We start from the raw sequence: 17,770 nt of genomic DNA on the forward strand, positions 1-17,770 counted from the left end.
GCTGAGAACCTCCCCAATACTGCTGCTTGATGGACAGAGAAAGCTGCTCAGTTTGTAGACTTCAATCAGACATCCTAGATTCTTCAGGCAAATACTATATCTAATGGAAAATGGCACTACAGCCTCTTGCTTTACTTGCCCTTCCAGGCAATCCAGCAACTAAAGCAAAGGCTTTCAAACATGTTTAAAAGGGTTCGTTGAGTCTTTTTCCAAACATTTTGAACTATGATGCAGGGGGAGAAGTACATTTTACATGGTGACCGTATATACACCCTGACTGTATCCACACACTGTACACACACACACACACACACACACACACACACAAATGTAATAGAAACCAAAGTTTTAGAAGCAGTACCCTTTAGAAATAATGTGCTGGGATATTTTCTCTTCTTTTTTCCTCTACTCTATATCATTAAAAATAAAAGCTGGTTGCAATAAAAAAGAAAGCATGCTTGTGTTATACTTGCTGCTGGTAATGTGGAAGACATGGCTGTTTTTTTATTAACTGACAATATGAAAGTAGTCTCATTAGTCAAAGATTTACTTCAGTTATTAGAACTTGGATTCTTAAAATATTTGAGTTAGTTTCTGGAAGAATATGTTGTTGTAAGCACATTGAAAGTATTAGAAGTTCCAAGTTATTTAATTGGGGGGAATGTTAGGACTATTCATTTTTCCCTAGAGGTAGGAAAATATTACTTACTTGTAGACACATAAACACGCATACGGACACAGATAGAAGGCTTATGGCTCCCTGGTTCATGTAAAAGAGCTGTTTTTTTCCCCAGAGGGCTTCCTGCAGTGGTAGAGCTAAGCAGAACCCTGTGCTGGGTACTGAGAGAACCTGGTAAGACAGAAGGAGGTTTAGATGGAAGGAAGTCATGTTGCACGTTACCCAGTTCCACCACAGGTATGGTTTGTATATTCCGAGGGAGGGTAATAGGAGAATAAGAGGTGTTAGTAGTGGAATGTGTTGCCTTGCTTCCGCTAGCGAGGTGGTAGGATGTCCATGGCTCGGGGATGATTATTTCCCCTCGCGCACTGAGTCAGTTGTGGGCACAAGTGGGAGGGTCCCATTGAGGAAAGCCACTGGGGAGAGGGATTTGGGGACTCTTGTTCCCTTTTGTATTTTAGGGCCAGGAAATCCCAAGTCTGGTGCCCCTTTCTTTTTCTTGAATAATGATATCTGCGAGTGTCCCTGTCTGTGGAGGTTATGTGGGGAGCAGATTGTCCTGGCTTGTGTCCTAATTATTTCAGTTGAAAAGTCATGGGTTTGTATTGTGTTGACTTGTGGAGCCCTTATGGTTTTGAGCTAGTGTATGTATTTAGGGGAGAAAAGTGGTTCATCAGTTTACATTATGTTTTTGAATAATGTCTGTAATTTCTTGATTGTAAGCCATGAACAGTTAGTGACCAAGGTGGATGCAGGTTGATTGTTCAGAGGCAAGACTGGGGTAATCTTTTCAAATATTTTCTAATCTGTGTCTGTAGTTAGAGATCAATTCATCTCTTTGTTGTCTGCAATCTTGTATCTTTTTTTTTTTATTTGACAGAGAGAGAGACAGCGAGAGAGGGAACACAAGCAGGCGGAGTGGGAGAGGAAGAAGCAGGCTTCCCAGCAGAGTAGGGAGCCCAATGCAGGGCTCGATCCCAGGACCCTGGGATCCCACCCTGGGCCGAAGGCAGACGCTTAACGACTGAGCCACCCAGGCGCCCCTGCAATCTTGTATCTTTGACTAATAAATTTTTGAGGGGAAGACAGTGGGAATGGATTCTAAAAGTCTCTCCCCAACATAGTAATTCAACTTTTCTATACATTATGCTGTGCTCACCACAAGTGTAGCTATCGTCTGTCACCAGGCAACGCTGTTACAATTCCATTGACTCTATTCCCTATGCTGTGACTTTTATTCCCCTGATTCATTCCATAACTGGAAACCTTGTATCTCCCCCTCCCCTTCACCCATTTTGCCCATCCTTTCACTCCCCTCCCCTCTGACAACCATCGGCGTGTTCTCTGTATTTATAGATCCGATTCTGCCTTTTGTTTGTTTATTCCTTTTTATTTTTTTTAGATTCCGCATATGAGTGAAAGCCTGTGGTATTTGTCTTTCTGTGATGGACTTACTTCACTTAACATAAGACCCTCTAGGTCCACCCGTGTTGTTGCAAATGGCATAATCTCATCCTTTTTACAGTTGCGTAATACTCCAGTGTGTGTGTATCTGTGTGTGTGTGTATATATATCTATATATACACAAAAACGTCCTTATCCATTTGTTTATCAGTGGACATTTAGGTTGCTTCCATATCGTGGCTATTATAGATAATGCTGCAGTAAACATAGGGGTGCATATATCTTTTCAAATTAGTGTTTTTGTTTTCTTGGGGTAAATACCCAGGAGTGGAATTACTGGATCATATGGTATTTCTGTTTTTAATTTTTTGAGGAACCTTCCACAGTGGCTGCACCAGCTTGAATTCCCACCAATAGTGCATGAGGGTTCCTTTTTCTCCACATCCTCCCCAACAGCTGTTATTTCTGGTCTTTTGATTCTAAACGTTCTGGCAGGTATAAGGTGATATCTCATTATGATTTTGATTTGCATTTCACCAATGATTGATTAGTGATGCTGAGTATCTTCTCGTGTGTCTGTTGGCCATCTCTATGTCTTCTATGCCAGTTCTCTGCCCATTTTTTAATTGGGCTGTTTGTTTTTTTGGTGTTGAACTGTATATGTTTTTTATGTATTTTGGACATTAACCACCTATTGGATATATCATTTGCAAATATCTTCTCCCATTCAGTAGGTTACCTTTGTGTTTTGTTGATGTTTTCCTTTGCTGTGCAAAACCTTTTATTTTGGTGTGGTCCTAAAAGTTTTTGTTTTTTGTCTCCCTTGCCTGAAGAGATGTATCTAGAAAAATGTTGCTAAAGCTGATGTTAGAGAAATTACTGACTGTGTTCTCTCCTCAGATTTTTATGGTTTCAGGTCTTACATTTGGGTCTTTAATCCATTTTGAGTTTATTTTTGTGAATGATGTTAGAAAGTGGTTGTTTCATTCTTCTGCATGTAGCTGTCCAGTTTTCCCAACACCATTGATTGAAGAGACTGTCTTTTGCCCACTGTATATTCTTGCTTCCTTTGCTAGAAATTAATTGACCATATACTTGTGGGTTTATTTCTGGGCTCTCTGTTCTGTTCCATTAATCTACGTGTCTATTTTTGTGCTAGTGCTATACTGTTTGGATTTCTACAGCTTTGTGGTGAATCTTGAAATCTGGGATTGTGATAACCTTCAGCGTTGTTCTTCTTTTTCAAGATTGCTTTGGCCATTTGGGGTCTTTTGCGATTCCGTATGAATTTTAAGATTGTTCTAGTTTTGTGAAAAATGCTGTTGGTATTTTGATAGGGATTCGCCTTGAATCTGTAGATTGCTTTGCTCTGTCCTGTGGTTTTAACTTGCATGTTAGCCTCAGAGGTATTCTGATTTTTTTGAAGGTCTATCTTTGGGGCCCACTAGCAGTTTCATTAATTGATATAAATCAATTCTTCTCTGTTCTTACAGGTCTGGAAAGTCTTTAAGAGTAGCATGCAGATCTGAACAAGAGCAGGCCTTGTTCAGCTAGGCACTCAGTTGTTGACCTTCCAGGACAGTCGGAGAAGGGCAGTAATCTAGGTCAGAGTGGGTATCTGGGAGCTGGAGAGTTTCATGGAGCCACAGAGGGTAGAAGAGGGGGAGTGGGGGCTGAAGTGGAGGATAAAAAGAATCTACAGAGTAAGGAGGACTAGTGAGTAGGGGAAAGAACTGGGATGGCACCCCTGAGGGTTCTGGTGAGGAAAGGGTTGTGAGGTTTAGTTGGGGGTGAACGAGGAGCAGGAGGGGTGGACTGGTAGTGAGAGAGAATCCTTAAGGGACTATCCAGTTTGGGTGAGATTAGAGGTATTTTCTCATTTTTCAACCTCTTTATACCAAACGAAATAAGCTGACCATTGGTGAAAACAGATCTTAGAGCCCCAAGATTTGAGGGTGCTTCAAAAACAAACACGTTTAGGGAGATCTCAAATGCCCCAACGGGGACATTGGAGTTCTCAGTTGTCCTTAGTTATGAAATTAGGCTATTTTTGGAGGCAGTGAATTGTTGCCATAGCAGTGAGGCATATAATTGGCAGGAGTTTTATGAAGGGGTAGAGAACTGGACTGAGTTTCAAACGAGTACCAAGGTTAAATAAAATCCAGCAACAATATAAAACCAAAAGAAGAATGAAAATCATATCCTTAGTGTACAACCACGGATGGTGCCCAGAGCGCAGGGATCAGGAGCTGAGCTCATCGTGGGCTCCCTGGATCACCAGGCAGGGAAGGAACACAGTGCGCTCACAGCGGCCTCACTACCTGGGTGGGGAAGATGGGGTTCTGGAGACAGGTTTCCAGTCCTATTCAAGTCACGGCACCAAACTGCCCCAGGCAAAAACTGAACGAGCAAGAAAATTGATTTTGTTCAGGCTGTCGCAATTGAGAGAGCTCTTAAGATCTGAGCATCGGAGTGTCTTGGCAGGGTGGTTTTGTGTTTTACTTTCACAGGGAGGAGTAAACAAGTTATAGTGGGGAGATCTATGGGTGGGATTGTTCTAGCAAGCAGGGAAAGTCAGATCAGTCAGCTGAAAAAGAAATGTTTATCGTTGTGTCTGCCTAGTTTAAGAGGGACTGATTTCTCATCTCAGTTAATCATTTATGAGACAAAGAACAGGGAGTTGGAGGGTCTGTTCTGGCCTTGCCCACGGGTTCGGGGAAAAGGGGAAAGGTCTACATTTAGCCTTGTCATGGGTAAACAAGGGAGTCATTTGAGAATCTTCTGGGAGTCATGAGAAAGAGTGGTCAGCCAGCCTTATCTAAGTTATATGGGAAGAATGACTTTTTTGGTGGCAAGTCACTTCTTGAGGAAGAGCACAAACAGGTGGGGGTATTTCTTTTCTTTCTTTTTTTTTTTTTTAAGATTTTAAAAATTTATTTGTGTGAGAGAGAGAGCACAAACGGGGAGCGGCAGGCAGAGAGAGAGGGAGAAGCAGGCTCCCTACTGAGCAGGGAGCCCAGTGTGGGGCTCAATCTTGGGACCCTGGGATCTTGACCTGAGCCGAGGGCAGACACTTAACCGACTGAGCCACCCAGGCGTCCCCAGGTGGGGTTATTTCTTAACTGTCACTATTTTCAGGGTTCAGGTGCAGTAGTTCAGAATTGTCAAGGGTTCTCAGTACTGTTTGGAAACTTGAGGCTAGTCCCGTGTGTCCACGTCACCAGCCACATGGCATTCTTCTGCCTCACTGAACTACTGAGTGATGGCTAAGGGAAGTGGTTCAAGGAGACATTTAGAGGTGTTGACCGCTGTTTTGCTTGTGAGGTGCAGGACGTGGGGCCCCTCCCTGCTGTTTTTGATAGACTTCTCAGCAAGGTTAAGGAGAAGGTGATAACATCCTGGTTGCACGTATTGGCAGACCTGATAGTTACATTTCAGGCCCTTGCAACAGTTTGGGGGAGGTATACAGGGCACTTTCCTTTGTGAGGAAGTCTCCAGCGGGGATTCTGAAAGACAAAGATCATTAATGTCCCTCCTTTTTCTGTACCTCTTGGGGTCTTCTGTGTTTCCCTCTTCAGGGTCTGTGTTGTTACTCACCCTCTACTGACAGAGAATCATTCTGGACTGTTGTGGTAACTATAAATTCAACTCCCCCCACCAACTGTTTCCTATTAGTCCCCAGACTTTTCATCTGACTGGGTCAGGTGCAGGAGGGACAAGGGCATTTTTATAAATTGACAGAGATCTGTTACATTCTGTACCTTGGCCCATGTAAGTCACTGTGGGAGGACACAGTGCGTAATGTGCTCAAACCAAGTGGTAATTACCCTTATGATCTAGGATGCTGTCAGTCCAACCAGAGAATTCAAGTGGCTGAACCGAAATTCAGTTTCAATCTCTTAGGCTACCCACCTTCTGGCTGGGCTGCCACCTAGAGGGTTACCTAACAGTCTGGGGTTGCCGTTAGGTGAAAAAAGAAAATTATACTCAGGAACGTTTCAGACAGGATCCCAGATTGTCAAAATATATCCATATAACCCCTGACACCTTTTGTTCTGATCAGTACCCAGGGAATGGCTGAAAGATTATTCTGGGGACAGCCATATTTATCGACCAAACTGCCTTGCTAGGACATAGGGACCAGGAAGAGGTGGGGGAGGTAGAGTCTGAAATTCTTCCGAGTCCATTTTTGAGGGGCCCATTCCAGTGCTCAACAGTACCAGAGGCCGGTGTGACGGTCCACTGAATACCTTGACTATCGGCCCGTTGTTAGGTGGCTTTTGCAATAAAAGGTGAGCCATCTTCAGGCTGCAAATAGTGCAGAAAGCTGAACACCCGGCACACAGTCATTCTGTAACACTTTAGCCTGAAAAAAATGTCAACAATGGCGCAACACCAGTGAAAGCTCTGAGAAGGGGGCTTGAGGTGTGAGAGAGTCGGTTTGTCACGAGCAGGCGGGGCCGTACTTCATGGGATGTGCCCTTCCTCATCACCACTGGTCATCTTGCGGGGGGAGTAACAAGTTTGGCACGCAGGGGTAGCTTCGGCACGAGAAAGGTAGAGTCCCATAATGTGCGCCCCGTCTATGCTGACGGATACGTCGCCATGCGCAATGTGGTGGTGGGTGCAGAAGGCAGTGGCAGTAATCTGGGCAGAGGAGGCTGGACCAGCAGCTTGATTCCAGTCAGTGTCATCGGAGAACGGACCCTTCCCGTAGGCCTCTCTGCGGGTGACCCAGACCATTCCAGTTAGTAGCTACGGTTTGTTTCCACAGTCCACGATACCAGAGAGGGCTGTCCCGTCTCTCAGTCTAGAGTCTTCCAAGCGGGAGACTGAACAGCTGGGCATTGGCACTAGGTCAGGGATCAATACATATCAAAAGGAATAGTAGCCAGTGTTAGGAGAGTGGCCTTGACTTCTGCCTGCTGAGTGGCGCGCCCGCACCCATTCTCGGTCCTGCTGAGCGACAGGGCCCAGTGGAAACCATTACATTCCAGCTTGGACAAACCATTAGTGGAATAGGTCGAGGCATTTGGGGAAACCTCTGTGAATCAAGGGCCCCATTAGTCCAGCAGCACTGCTCCACTTGGCAGTGTGGGAAATGCATTTCCTCCAGAGGGAGAGCTGTCCCATTTTCCTATAAAGCTAAGATGCCGTTGGACCCAGGCCAGCTGTGCTCTTGAATATACTCTTTGCTTTCGACAAGTGAGGATTTGGGGGGCGGGGGCGGTCCTTTCCATCTTGTTAGTCATTGAGTCTGAATTGACCTGCCCCAGAGTGGGACTGTGAGGCTAGAGAGTTTTAAGGCCTCCAGGGGTCAGGTGTTTAGTTTAGTTTTGTTTTTTTAAGATTTTAGTTCTTTATTAGAGAGAGAGAGAGAGAGCCCAAGCAGGGGGAGCAGCAGGCAGAGGGAGAAGCAGGCTCCCCGCTGAGCAAGGAGCCGGACATGGAACTCGATCCCAGGACCCTGGGATCATGACCTGAGCCAAGCAGACGCTTAACTGACTGAGCCACCTAGGCGCCCCGATGAAAGACTTTGTTACAGAAGATGCAGTGGCCAGAATCAGCTTGGTTGCACGTTAGGGGGAAAAAATTAAAATAAAATCTCCTGGCAACCCAGGAAATGGCCACAAATGGAGAATAGAAAGAAAACCATTTTACCGAATGAGCATTAAACCAGATTGAAGTGCAAATCACAAGCAGTTAACTCAAGAGTTTGCAGAGACAGAAAGAAATCTCGGCCCTTTTGTGTTGCTGAGCAGATAGAGTCCGTTATGTGCCTGTTCTCAAGGTAAATGATAACTTGTCCTCCTGAGGAGGACTCGAAAGCACGTTTCACTCTAATTCTTTCATCCTAAATTCACCTAGCAATTGGAGCGGCCATCTGTGCTCCTTAATTGCTTCTATTCAAATGCAAAATTAAGCTTCTGTTTCTGTGACAAGCAGGTAGTTAGGGCTTTGAGCCAGGTGCCCAGGCTAAGCTCCCAGAGTGATGGGGAGATAAAGACGCTGTTTTCTTTGATGTTTACTTTTCAAGGAGATAGCTCCCAGGCCCTGAAGAAAAACATTCCTGGGTTGTGAGGCCGACAAAAGGCTTATTTAGCCTTTTTAAAGATTTATATACAGATACAAAGATTTATCCAAAGGGCAGAGGAAGGATTTACAAAGACCAGTTGTCTCAAAGAAAGGCTCAAAGAAAAGAGAGGGAAGAAAAGGTCTTTCTCCCTTTTGACAGCAGGGAAAAATCCAATTTTTTTAACGCTTACAATTTCCCCTTCTTTTATAATACCACAATTTTCCGACTTCTGGGTGGCTCCGTCATTAAGCATCTGCCTTCAGCTCAGGTCAAGATCTCAGAGTCCTGGGATTGAGGGCTCCCTGCTCAGTGGGGAGTCTGCTTCTCCCTCTCCCTCTGCCCCTCCCCACCGCTCATGCTCTCTTTCTCTCAAATAAATAAATAAATAAAATCTTGAAAGAAAATAATCCCACAATTTTCTAATTATGTCCATTGAAGTTTCTACCTTTCTCTGGGCAGCTTGCAGTCACCTAAATAGCCAGCAAGGCCACACAATAACAAAGTAAAGCAATTATGAAAATTTCCATAGCCTGAGTGGAAAAAATCCGTGTGGTATTTGCCTTAGGGAATAAACCTTTAAGTATGTTTTACCAGTAGTTCAAGCAGATTCTTGATTAGCTGTGTGCAAAAATTGCCCGTTCTCACAGATTACTTTTACAAACTGTTGTTTGCTTGCTTTTTCAAATGATTAAGTATTGTTTTGTAATTTCTTATGAAATCTCACCCAATCCAAGCCTAAACAGTAGTTCTCTGGAGGCCTGATAATCTAATTTTTTTATTTTTATTTATTTTTATTTTTATTTTTTTTTTAAAAGATTTTTTTTATTTATTTATTCGACAGAGATAGAGACAGCCAGCGAGAGAGGGAACACAAGCAGGGGGAGTGGGAGAGGAAGAAGCAGGCTCATAGCGGAAGAGCCTGATGTGGGGCTCGATCCCAGAACGCCGGGATCACGCCCTGAGCCGAAGGCAGACGCTTAACCGCTGTGCCACCCAGGTGCCCCTTTATTTTTATTTTTTAAAGATTTTATTTATTTATGTGACAGAGAGACAGCCAGCGAGAGAGGGAACACAAGCAGGGGGAGTGGGAGAGGAAGAAGCAGGCTCCTAGTGGAGAAGCCTGATGTGGGGCTCGATCCCAGAACGCCGGGATCACACCCCGAGCCGAAGGCAGACGCTTAATGACTGCCCCACCCAGGCACCCCCTGATAATCTAATTTTTAACGAAGAGTTTTTTCTTATAAGGTCCGATGAATTTCTCCTGAGTTCCTAGCATTCAGTAAGTAACATCACATTTACATAACTTATTATGCATTAGTTGTTCAGTCTCCCCAAATAAGATTTCCCAGATGCAAAGCACGAAGACATCCATGGTCATTATGTAGCGTGTTATTTATTACGAGACACTTTTTGAAGGGTGTAGATTGAATTTCCGGTGTTTTGTGTATTGGACCCTAATTGTTTTAAGTCTTGAGGAAAAACCCAGCCTATGGGCCATTTTTTGCATTGGTCCAAATCAATAATTATATTATTATAATGGGCACCCAAACCTCCATGAATAATAGGTATCCACTTTTGTTTATCCATACTAGGAATGGAAAGAATTTGCATCCTAAAAGTAACCCAGTGATGTCAGACCTATCTTCTGTGGTCTCTATAAATGCCAGATTTCCTTCTTTTTTTCAAGTTTTTCTTTATATTCCAGTTAGTTAACATATGGTATAATATTAGTTTCAGACATACAGTATAGTGATTCCACACTTCCGTTCATCACCGGGTATTCCTATTCCTTAATCCCCATCCCCTATTTCCCCCATTCCCCCTACCTCCCCTCTGGTAACCATCAGCGTGTTCCCTATAGTTAAGAGTCTGTTTCTTCGTTTGCCCTTCTCTCTCTTTTTTCTTTTTGCTCATGTGTTTTTGTTTCTTCAATTCCACATATGAGCGAAATCATATGGTATTTGTCTTTCTCTGACTGACTTATTTCCCTTATGGAAATGCCAGATTTTGTTGCCTATTAATTAGATGCTTTTTTACACCAGTCTTCTCTCCTTTCTGGTGTAGTCATAGTCTAATATCTGTTTGTTCCCTTCAATATGAACAGTCCTGTAACTCTGAACTGCGATGCTGTCATGGAGCTATTTGATAGCTAATTGCTTCTTGACTGTACAAGTGGGTGGCTCTGAGACCTTCCTGGTGATGTTTTGTTCTATCGTTAAATTATTCCAAGCAGTCCAATTCCAAAATGTTCTCCATCTCCATCCTCCTTGAGCTCCCGTGGCTTTTAACCATCTTGCGTGATATGATTCAGTCCAGCTTGTGATTGTGTTGTGTGTTTTTATAATTCTCCCAAAGCACTAAGTTTATTATGCAAAGTCTCAGTATCATAAGGGATCACTGTACCTGTGCCTATTCTTGTTCCCCTCAGGATTGTATTCTAATAAGTCTTCTTTTGCCCTTCTCTGGCCCCAAACAGGCCCCTTAAACAGATTCTGTAATGGGAGGACTCAAGGATTACCTGTCTGGTTGTGAAAACTGATATCGTCCTCAGATATATTAAGAGAAACTATCCACCTGTAATTCTTGGGGGGGGTATTCAAATAGGCTCAGGGTATTGCCATGTTCCAAATATAGGAGGGAGACCTTTATATTATATATATATGCAATATATAAAAATATGAATCTTGAGGGGTCTTGGATTTCCACCAGTTTGAATGTAGCTTACTATCACTCTCCTTATAGCTATTAGTAGTTTTGTTGAACCAAACCCCTACCATAGTAAAGGTGAGAGAATAATGTGCTAATGGGGTTACGCCTACAGTTCTCTTGATTGTAGTGTAGTTAAAGGATTTCTTTGTTCTGTAAAAATCCTTTTGATCAAACCAGTTAACAGAACATTGTATGTCGAATTTAGGGCTTCAGTATCTTGATGCCTATTAGTTACTTTACTTTGGTATTATAAAAAATTACTAATGAAGATGGTTCCACCTTTAGTCTGCCAATAATTGAGTTGTTGGAATTGCAAGTCCACATCATGTCTATTCTGGGAATACAATATGGAATAGATTGGAGATATGTAATTTTTGAGACCGTTATCGGAAGTACGGAAAAAGCAGTGTAGCAAATAAGATGTTTGTTTTCTAGTAAAACGTGATTCTTAAATAATTGAAATAACCCTACTGTTACTAGGACAGCAAGGCAGTATATGGGAATAGTAGTAAGTTCACTAGAATATCTTACAGGGGAGGAAAAACTAATTTTTGTCTCATCCTTCTAAGTGCTTGGCTGAGCCCCTTACTAAAATACAGATTAACAAGAGAAAAACAAAAAGAAGTTTATTAACACATGTTAGTATCTCATGTATACATGGGAGATACCCAAGGGAGAATGAGGAGCACAAAGTGGTAGCTTAGAACTCTGGCTTATAGAGCATCTGCAACAAAGAACAATACATTAATGGAGAAATGACAGGACAAAAAACAAAACAAAACAGTTTTAGGCTTCCAGTGCCACCGAACTGTGGGAAGGTAAACATATAGGAGGAAATTAATGGTAGATAAAGGCTAATTAGTAAACTTTGTTATGTAGGTGCCATCTCCAGGTTGATAGGATCTAAAGTTGTCTTCATTGATTAACTTTTTTTTCCAAGTTTCTCCACCTTATTTTTTCGTTATTTAAATTTTAGTTAACATACAGTGCAATATTGGTTATTGGAGTAAAATTCAATGACTCATCACTTCCACACAACACCCTGTGCTCATCACAACAAGTTCTCTCTTTATTACCCATCACTCATCTAGCTCATTTCCCACCCACCTCCCTCCATCAACCCTTACTTTGTTCTCTATCGTGAAGAGTCTCTTATGGTTTGTTTCCCCCCTTTCCTTTTTCTTTCTCCTTTCCTATATGTTCATCTGTTTTCTTTATTAAATTACACATATGAGTGAGATCATACAGTATTTGTCTTTGACTGACTTATTTTGCTTAGCATAATACACTCTAGCTCTATCCACATAGTTGCAAATGGCAAAATCCATTCTTTTTGAATGTGTGTGTGTATGTATATACCACATGTTCTTTATCAATTCATCCGCTGATGGACATTTGGCTATTGTTGATGATGCTGCTATAAACTTTGGGGTGCATGTGCCCTTTGAATCAGTATTTTTGTATCCTTTGGGTAAATACCTAGTAGTGCAATTGCCGGATCATAGGATAGATCTATTTTTAACTTTTTCAGGAACCTCTATATTGTTTTCCAGAGTGGCTGCACCAGTTTGAGTTCCCACCAGCAGTGTAAGAGGGTTCCCCTTTCTCCGCATCCTCGCCAATACCTGCTGTTTCTTGTGTTATTAATTTTAGCCATTCTGACAGGTGTGAGGTGGCATCTCATTGTAGCTTTGGTTTGCATTTCCCTGATGATGAGTGATGTTGAGCGTCTTTTCATGTGTCTGTTGGCCATCTGGATGTCTTTAGAAAAGTGTCTATTTCTGTCTTCTTCCCATTTCATAATTAGATTATTTGTTTTTTGGGTGTTGAGTTTGATAAGTTCTTTATAGATTTTGGATACTAACCCTTTATCAGACATGTTATTTGCAATTATATTCTCCTGTTCCATAGGCTGCCTTTTAGTTTTGTTGATTGTTTCCTTTGCTGTGCAAAAGCTTTTTCTCTTGATGAAGTGCCACTAGTTCATTTTTGCTTTTGTGTCCCTTGCCTCCAGAGACATGTCTAGTGAGAAGCTGCTATGTCTGATATCAAAGAAGTTCCTGCCTATGTTCTCCTCTAGGATTTTGATGGTTTCTTGTCTCACATTTAGGTCTTTCATTCCGTTTGAATTTATTTTGTGTATGGTATAAGAAAGGGTCCAGTTTTATTCTTTTGCATGTTGCTGTCCAGTTTGCCCAGCACCATTTGTTGAAGAGACTGCCTTTTTTCCGTTGGATATTTTCCTGCTTTGTCAAAGATTAGTTGACCTTATAGCTGTGGGTCCATTTCTGGGTTTTCTGTTCTGCTCCATTGATCTGTGTGTCTGTTTTTGTGCCAGTACCATACTGTCTTAATGCCTACAGCTTTGTAATATAGCTTGAAATCTGGAATCATATTGTGGACTGTCATGTTTTCATTTTCATTTGCTTCCATGTATTTTTTAATTTCTTCTTTAATTTCCTGGCTAACCCTTTCATTCTTTAGTAGCGTGTTCTTTAACCTCCACGTATTCGTGGTCTTTCCACATTATTTTCTTGTGGTTAACTTCAAGTTTCATAGCGTTGTGGTCTGAAAATATGCATCGTACAATCTCAATCTCTTTTGTACTTGTCGAGGCCTGATTTATGATCCAGTATGTGATCTGTTCTGGAGAATGTCTTATGTACACTCGAAAAGAATGTGTATCTGCTGTTTTAGGATGGAATGTTCTGAATATATCTGTTAAGTCCATCTGGTCCACTGTGTCATTCAAAGGCCTTGTTTCCTTGTTGATCTTCTGCTTAGATGATCTGTCCATTGCTATAAGTGAAGTATTAAAGTCCCCTACTATAATTGTGTTATTAGCAATGAGGTCTTTTGTGTTCGTTATTAATCGATTGATATATTCCGGTGCTCCCAAGTCGGGGGCATAATATTTACAATTGTTAGATCTTCTTGATGGGTAGACCCTTAATTATGATATAATGCCCTTCTTCATCTTGTGTTACAGTCTTTGTTTTAAAATCTAGTTTGCCTGATATAAGTATGGCTACCCGGCTCTCTATGGACGTTCATTAGCGTGATAGATGGTTCTCCATCTTCTGGTTGATAGAGGTGGCAGACTTCTTTCAGGGGGTCCTTCCAGGTTCTTATGACTTTATGTCCCAGAGCTTCTAGGGAAGAGAGAAACCCTTTTAAGTATTGAATATGATTATGAGAGGATTCAGTTAGGTACAGGCCATGGTCTCACACCAAAATTTATGGCCTGCCAACCATAAGTTTAAGGAGAGAGATTCTGTGCTTGCTGGCAGGGGTTCTGATTTTTAACAAAGCTAGTGATAAAGCCATAGGCCATTTTTACCCTAATTGGACACTGAATTTTGGCCAGTGGTTTTTTTTTTTTTTTTAGAGTTTGATTCATTTGTTCTGCATGTCCACAGAACAAAGAATGACAGACTGTGTGATAGCTTATAGAAATCATTTGCATCGTTCCCTAAATAAGAGTAGAAATAAATTGACTTCCTCTGTCTGATTCTGTACGCTCTGGTATCCCCAAAGTGGGAATTCTGTTTATTAAAAGAATGTTTACCATTGCCTGCACATTGGCTTTTGAAGAAAGGAAAATTTCAGGCTCTCCTGACATCACACATTTCATACCTAGACAAAACCTCTTATCTTTCCGGCAGGCATCGATTTTGTGAAATCCACCTGCCACCAGGTTCTGGTAAAGTTGGTTGGGGAAAACTTCTGCGGCTTACCTTGGGAACAGCCTGGAAAGTATTCTGCTGACAAAGAGCACTCCTCTTTAATATGTTTTGAAGAAGTTCATCTTTTTGGTGAACGTCGTAAGAGGCTAAGGCCTTTAAAATCCCTCTCTGACTTGGCTGATTTTGTTGATGACCCAACAATACCAAGCAAATTTGTAAAGACTGTGGACCAGGCATTATATTGTTAGGTAATAACCATGGTACAGTTGAATTTTTTTAGCCCCTTTCTTAATCTGTCCATTTCCTTTTGGAAGGCATCTGTTTAAAAAAGGATGAGAGTTTCTTCGTGTGTCAGAAGTGGGGCTTCTAAGTTGAGTCCACCACATTTTACCAGTGACTTCCACAGCTCTGCCAGCGAAATCCTTGCCTTTAGAAGTTCAGTCATTCTGCCCTGTATGCGCTTTGCAACGGATTACTGATACCTGAGCGGGCAGTTGTGAAGCCACTAACAACTGGGATATTCATTTTCCACGAGATATTTCAGTTCCCACTGAAGTCAGGGATCCCCTATTTTTTTCACATTTTCCTTATGACGTAATAGACACCAAATGCATATTTACTATCAGTATATAGATTCACTTTTAAGTCCCAAACCACGAATTGCAGTCCTAGAGCTGCTGTTAACTTGGCTGCTCCTGCCGATTTAATTCCAGGCAAAACATAAGCTTCCAAGATTTCCTGAGCAGTTGCCACAATGCGTAAAGCCTCAAGATGGCTCTTTTCCTCCCGGGCCAATGATCCATCAGTAAATGTTATCAAATATGCACTTTGAACAGGAATATCGGAGGGGCGCCTGGGTGGCACAGTCGTTAAGCGTCTGCCTTCAGCTCAGGGCGTGATCCCGGCGTTCTGGGATCGAGCCCCACATCAGGCTCCTCCACTATGAGCCTGCTTCTTCCTCTCCCACTCCCCCTTGTGTTCCCTCTCTCGCTGGCTGTCTCTCTCTCTGTCAAATAAAAAAAAAAAAACTTAAAAAAGAAAAGGAATATCGGAAACCTCAGATTGCTGCCTAGTGCCGTCCGTTACCGTTATACACTCATGATCATCTTTTTTGGCCAAGATCTGGTAGAAGAGTAGCAGGGTTTAGGAGATTACATCTTCCAAGCACAAGATTAGTAGGACTGGATAATGATCTTTATTCACAGTCAGATGGGGCTACCAATAAATGCTGGCTCTTATATACTTGGAAGGTAGCTGTCATAGCATGTGGGACGTGCAGAAAAGTCAAGCCATCCCACCTAAGGGCTTGAGTCTTTTCACTAAGTGTGGTGGCTGCTTCCACCACACCAAAGCATCCAAAACTGAGAAATGTGCCGTTGGTCTATAGTTGAACCCCATCTTTGGAGTTAAAGTTCCGCAAGACCAGCAGGAAGGTTTTTCAAGATTTGGAATCTCCAAAGGTGGGGGAGAGGCTACAGCCAATTTCCGTCGTTCACAGGCCTCTTCGGGTCCTAGGGACCAAATCAGAGACTCTGCAGCCTCGCTATCCAAGTGCCCCACTAGAGGTTCTGCCCCCCCCCAACGCCCGCAGAAGCTGGGGTCCACTGGGTGCGGTACCCTCCTAGTCCCTCAAATTGTCTGAATGTCTTATTGGACTAGAGCCTTTCATCTGCTAAATTACATCCCTTAGCTGACAACAGATAACCTCGATATTTTATTCCAGGATGGCAGGATTAGAATTTGTCCAGAGAGGCCTATGCCCCAGTGAAGCAAGGAATGGTAACAAAGCCAAAGTACCAGTTTTGCATTGCTCTTTAGTTTCAGAGGCTCGTAGCAAATCATCTGCATATTGAATAATTATCAGTTCCTCTAGTGGGACAGATTTCACTAAGCTTTCCTGCAAGTGGCTTTGAGTAAGTAGTAGGAGAGTCCCTTGCCATAAATACTAGAGTCCTTAAGAAGTAAAATCCTTACAAATTTAGACTCATGGGGCACCTGGGTAGCTCAGTGGGTTAAGCATCTGCCTTTGGCTCAGGTCATGATCCCGGGGTCCTGGGATCGAGCCCCACATGGGGCTCCTCCTTCAGCGAGGAGCCTGCTTCTCCCTCTGCCTGCAGCTCCCCCTGCTTGTGTGCACACGCACTCGCTCGCTCGCTCTCTGACAAATAAATAAATATTTTTAAAATATATGCCATCTTAACCACTTAAAAAAAAAGAATATAGACTCATAAGCTAGAGGAACAGAAAAAATAGAACACAGATAAATTACAGAGACCAACTTTGCAGTCTCTGGTACCAAAGTCAGAGTAGTGGCTGGGTGAGGAACTCTAGGGGTTAATGGAACAACAAATTTATTTACTTCTCTAAAATCTTGTACAAATCTATGTAGTGACGGTCCACCTTCATCAAATTTACCTTCCTTCTTTACTGGGAGTATAGGAGTATCAGAGGGTGAATTCTCTTTTTAAATTATCCCTGGTTTTTCTAATTTTTTCATAACCGATTTTATTCTCTCTAATGGGACTCTCAGCAAAGGATATTGTTTTACACATAGCCAGAGCTTATATTTCTGGTAAGGTTCTTTGAACAATTCTAGGCCTTTAATTGAACCAATATCATTATTTTCTAGGGCCCCAAAGCAATGCATTGATTTGTCCCAGTGTGGGGTATTTTGCGGCACAGAGTGAGACTGCCACTGTCTCCCACACCCCTTTTCTTTCTGTAGCCATGGAGCCACCAGATCGGTTGTCTTTTCTGCAGGGAGCACCACTGCACTCCGCCCAGGGCTCCGAATATGGTGGCCTTTCTTTCGCTCAGCAAATTTGCAAGCGGGTCTCTTGCCCTTAGGTTTACAGGAGAAAGTAAGAAAGCATGTTCTTCCTCACATGACCTGTCTGTATGGAAACCGTGGAAGAAAAGGAACAAATAGAAGGCTTCCATGAAATGTCAAGAACCAGTGTGGACCTACCACTAGATGCTAGTGACACTTTTCTGAGGGAACTGCAGAATGAGCAGCGTCCGTGTTTACCGGAAAAGGCAAGCATAGTTTAGCCTGAGGGGAAGTTATTGAACCTGTGGTTCGCCAGGTCCCACCTCCAAGGCTTCCTCCACGGGTCAGTGTTGAGCCATTTGCCTCTTATTCCCTGACTGAGGGTTTTCTCCCGATTCCCTTGTTCCTTGTTCTTATCTCTGTCCTCTGGAGTCTCTTCCTATAAA

General features: G+C 42.6%; 1 protein-coding gene across 10 annotated transcripts in view; it reads left to right on the forward strand.

Annotated features, from left to right (window-relative positions):
• Nucleotides 1-17,770, forward strand: part of ZNF81 (zinc finger protein 81) — a 105,849-nt gene that overhangs the window by 42,644 nt on the left and 45,435 nt on the right. Inside the window, exon 1 of one of the 10 annotated variants that reach the window (XM_044389388.3) lies at nt 3,757-4,966. The exons of 8 other annotated variants lie outside the window; for them this stretch is intronic. In XM_044389388.3, the coding sequence (XP_044245323.1) occupies nt 4,874-4,966 (93 nt within the window). In that variant the 5' untranslated portion in view covers nt 3,757-4,873. Of the gene's footprint in view, nt 1-3,756; nt 4,967-8,882; nt 9,157-17,770 lie in introns of those variants that run through there. One more of the 10 variants, XM_057311209.1, reaches the window with a different exon arrangement.

This window comes from Ursus arctos, chromosome X, assembly GCF_023065955.2.
Source record: "Ursus arctos isolate Adak ecotype North America chromosome X, UrsArc2.0, whole genome shotgun sequence".
NCBI lineage: Eukaryota > Metazoa > Chordata > Mammalia > Carnivora > Ursidae > Ursus > Ursus arctos.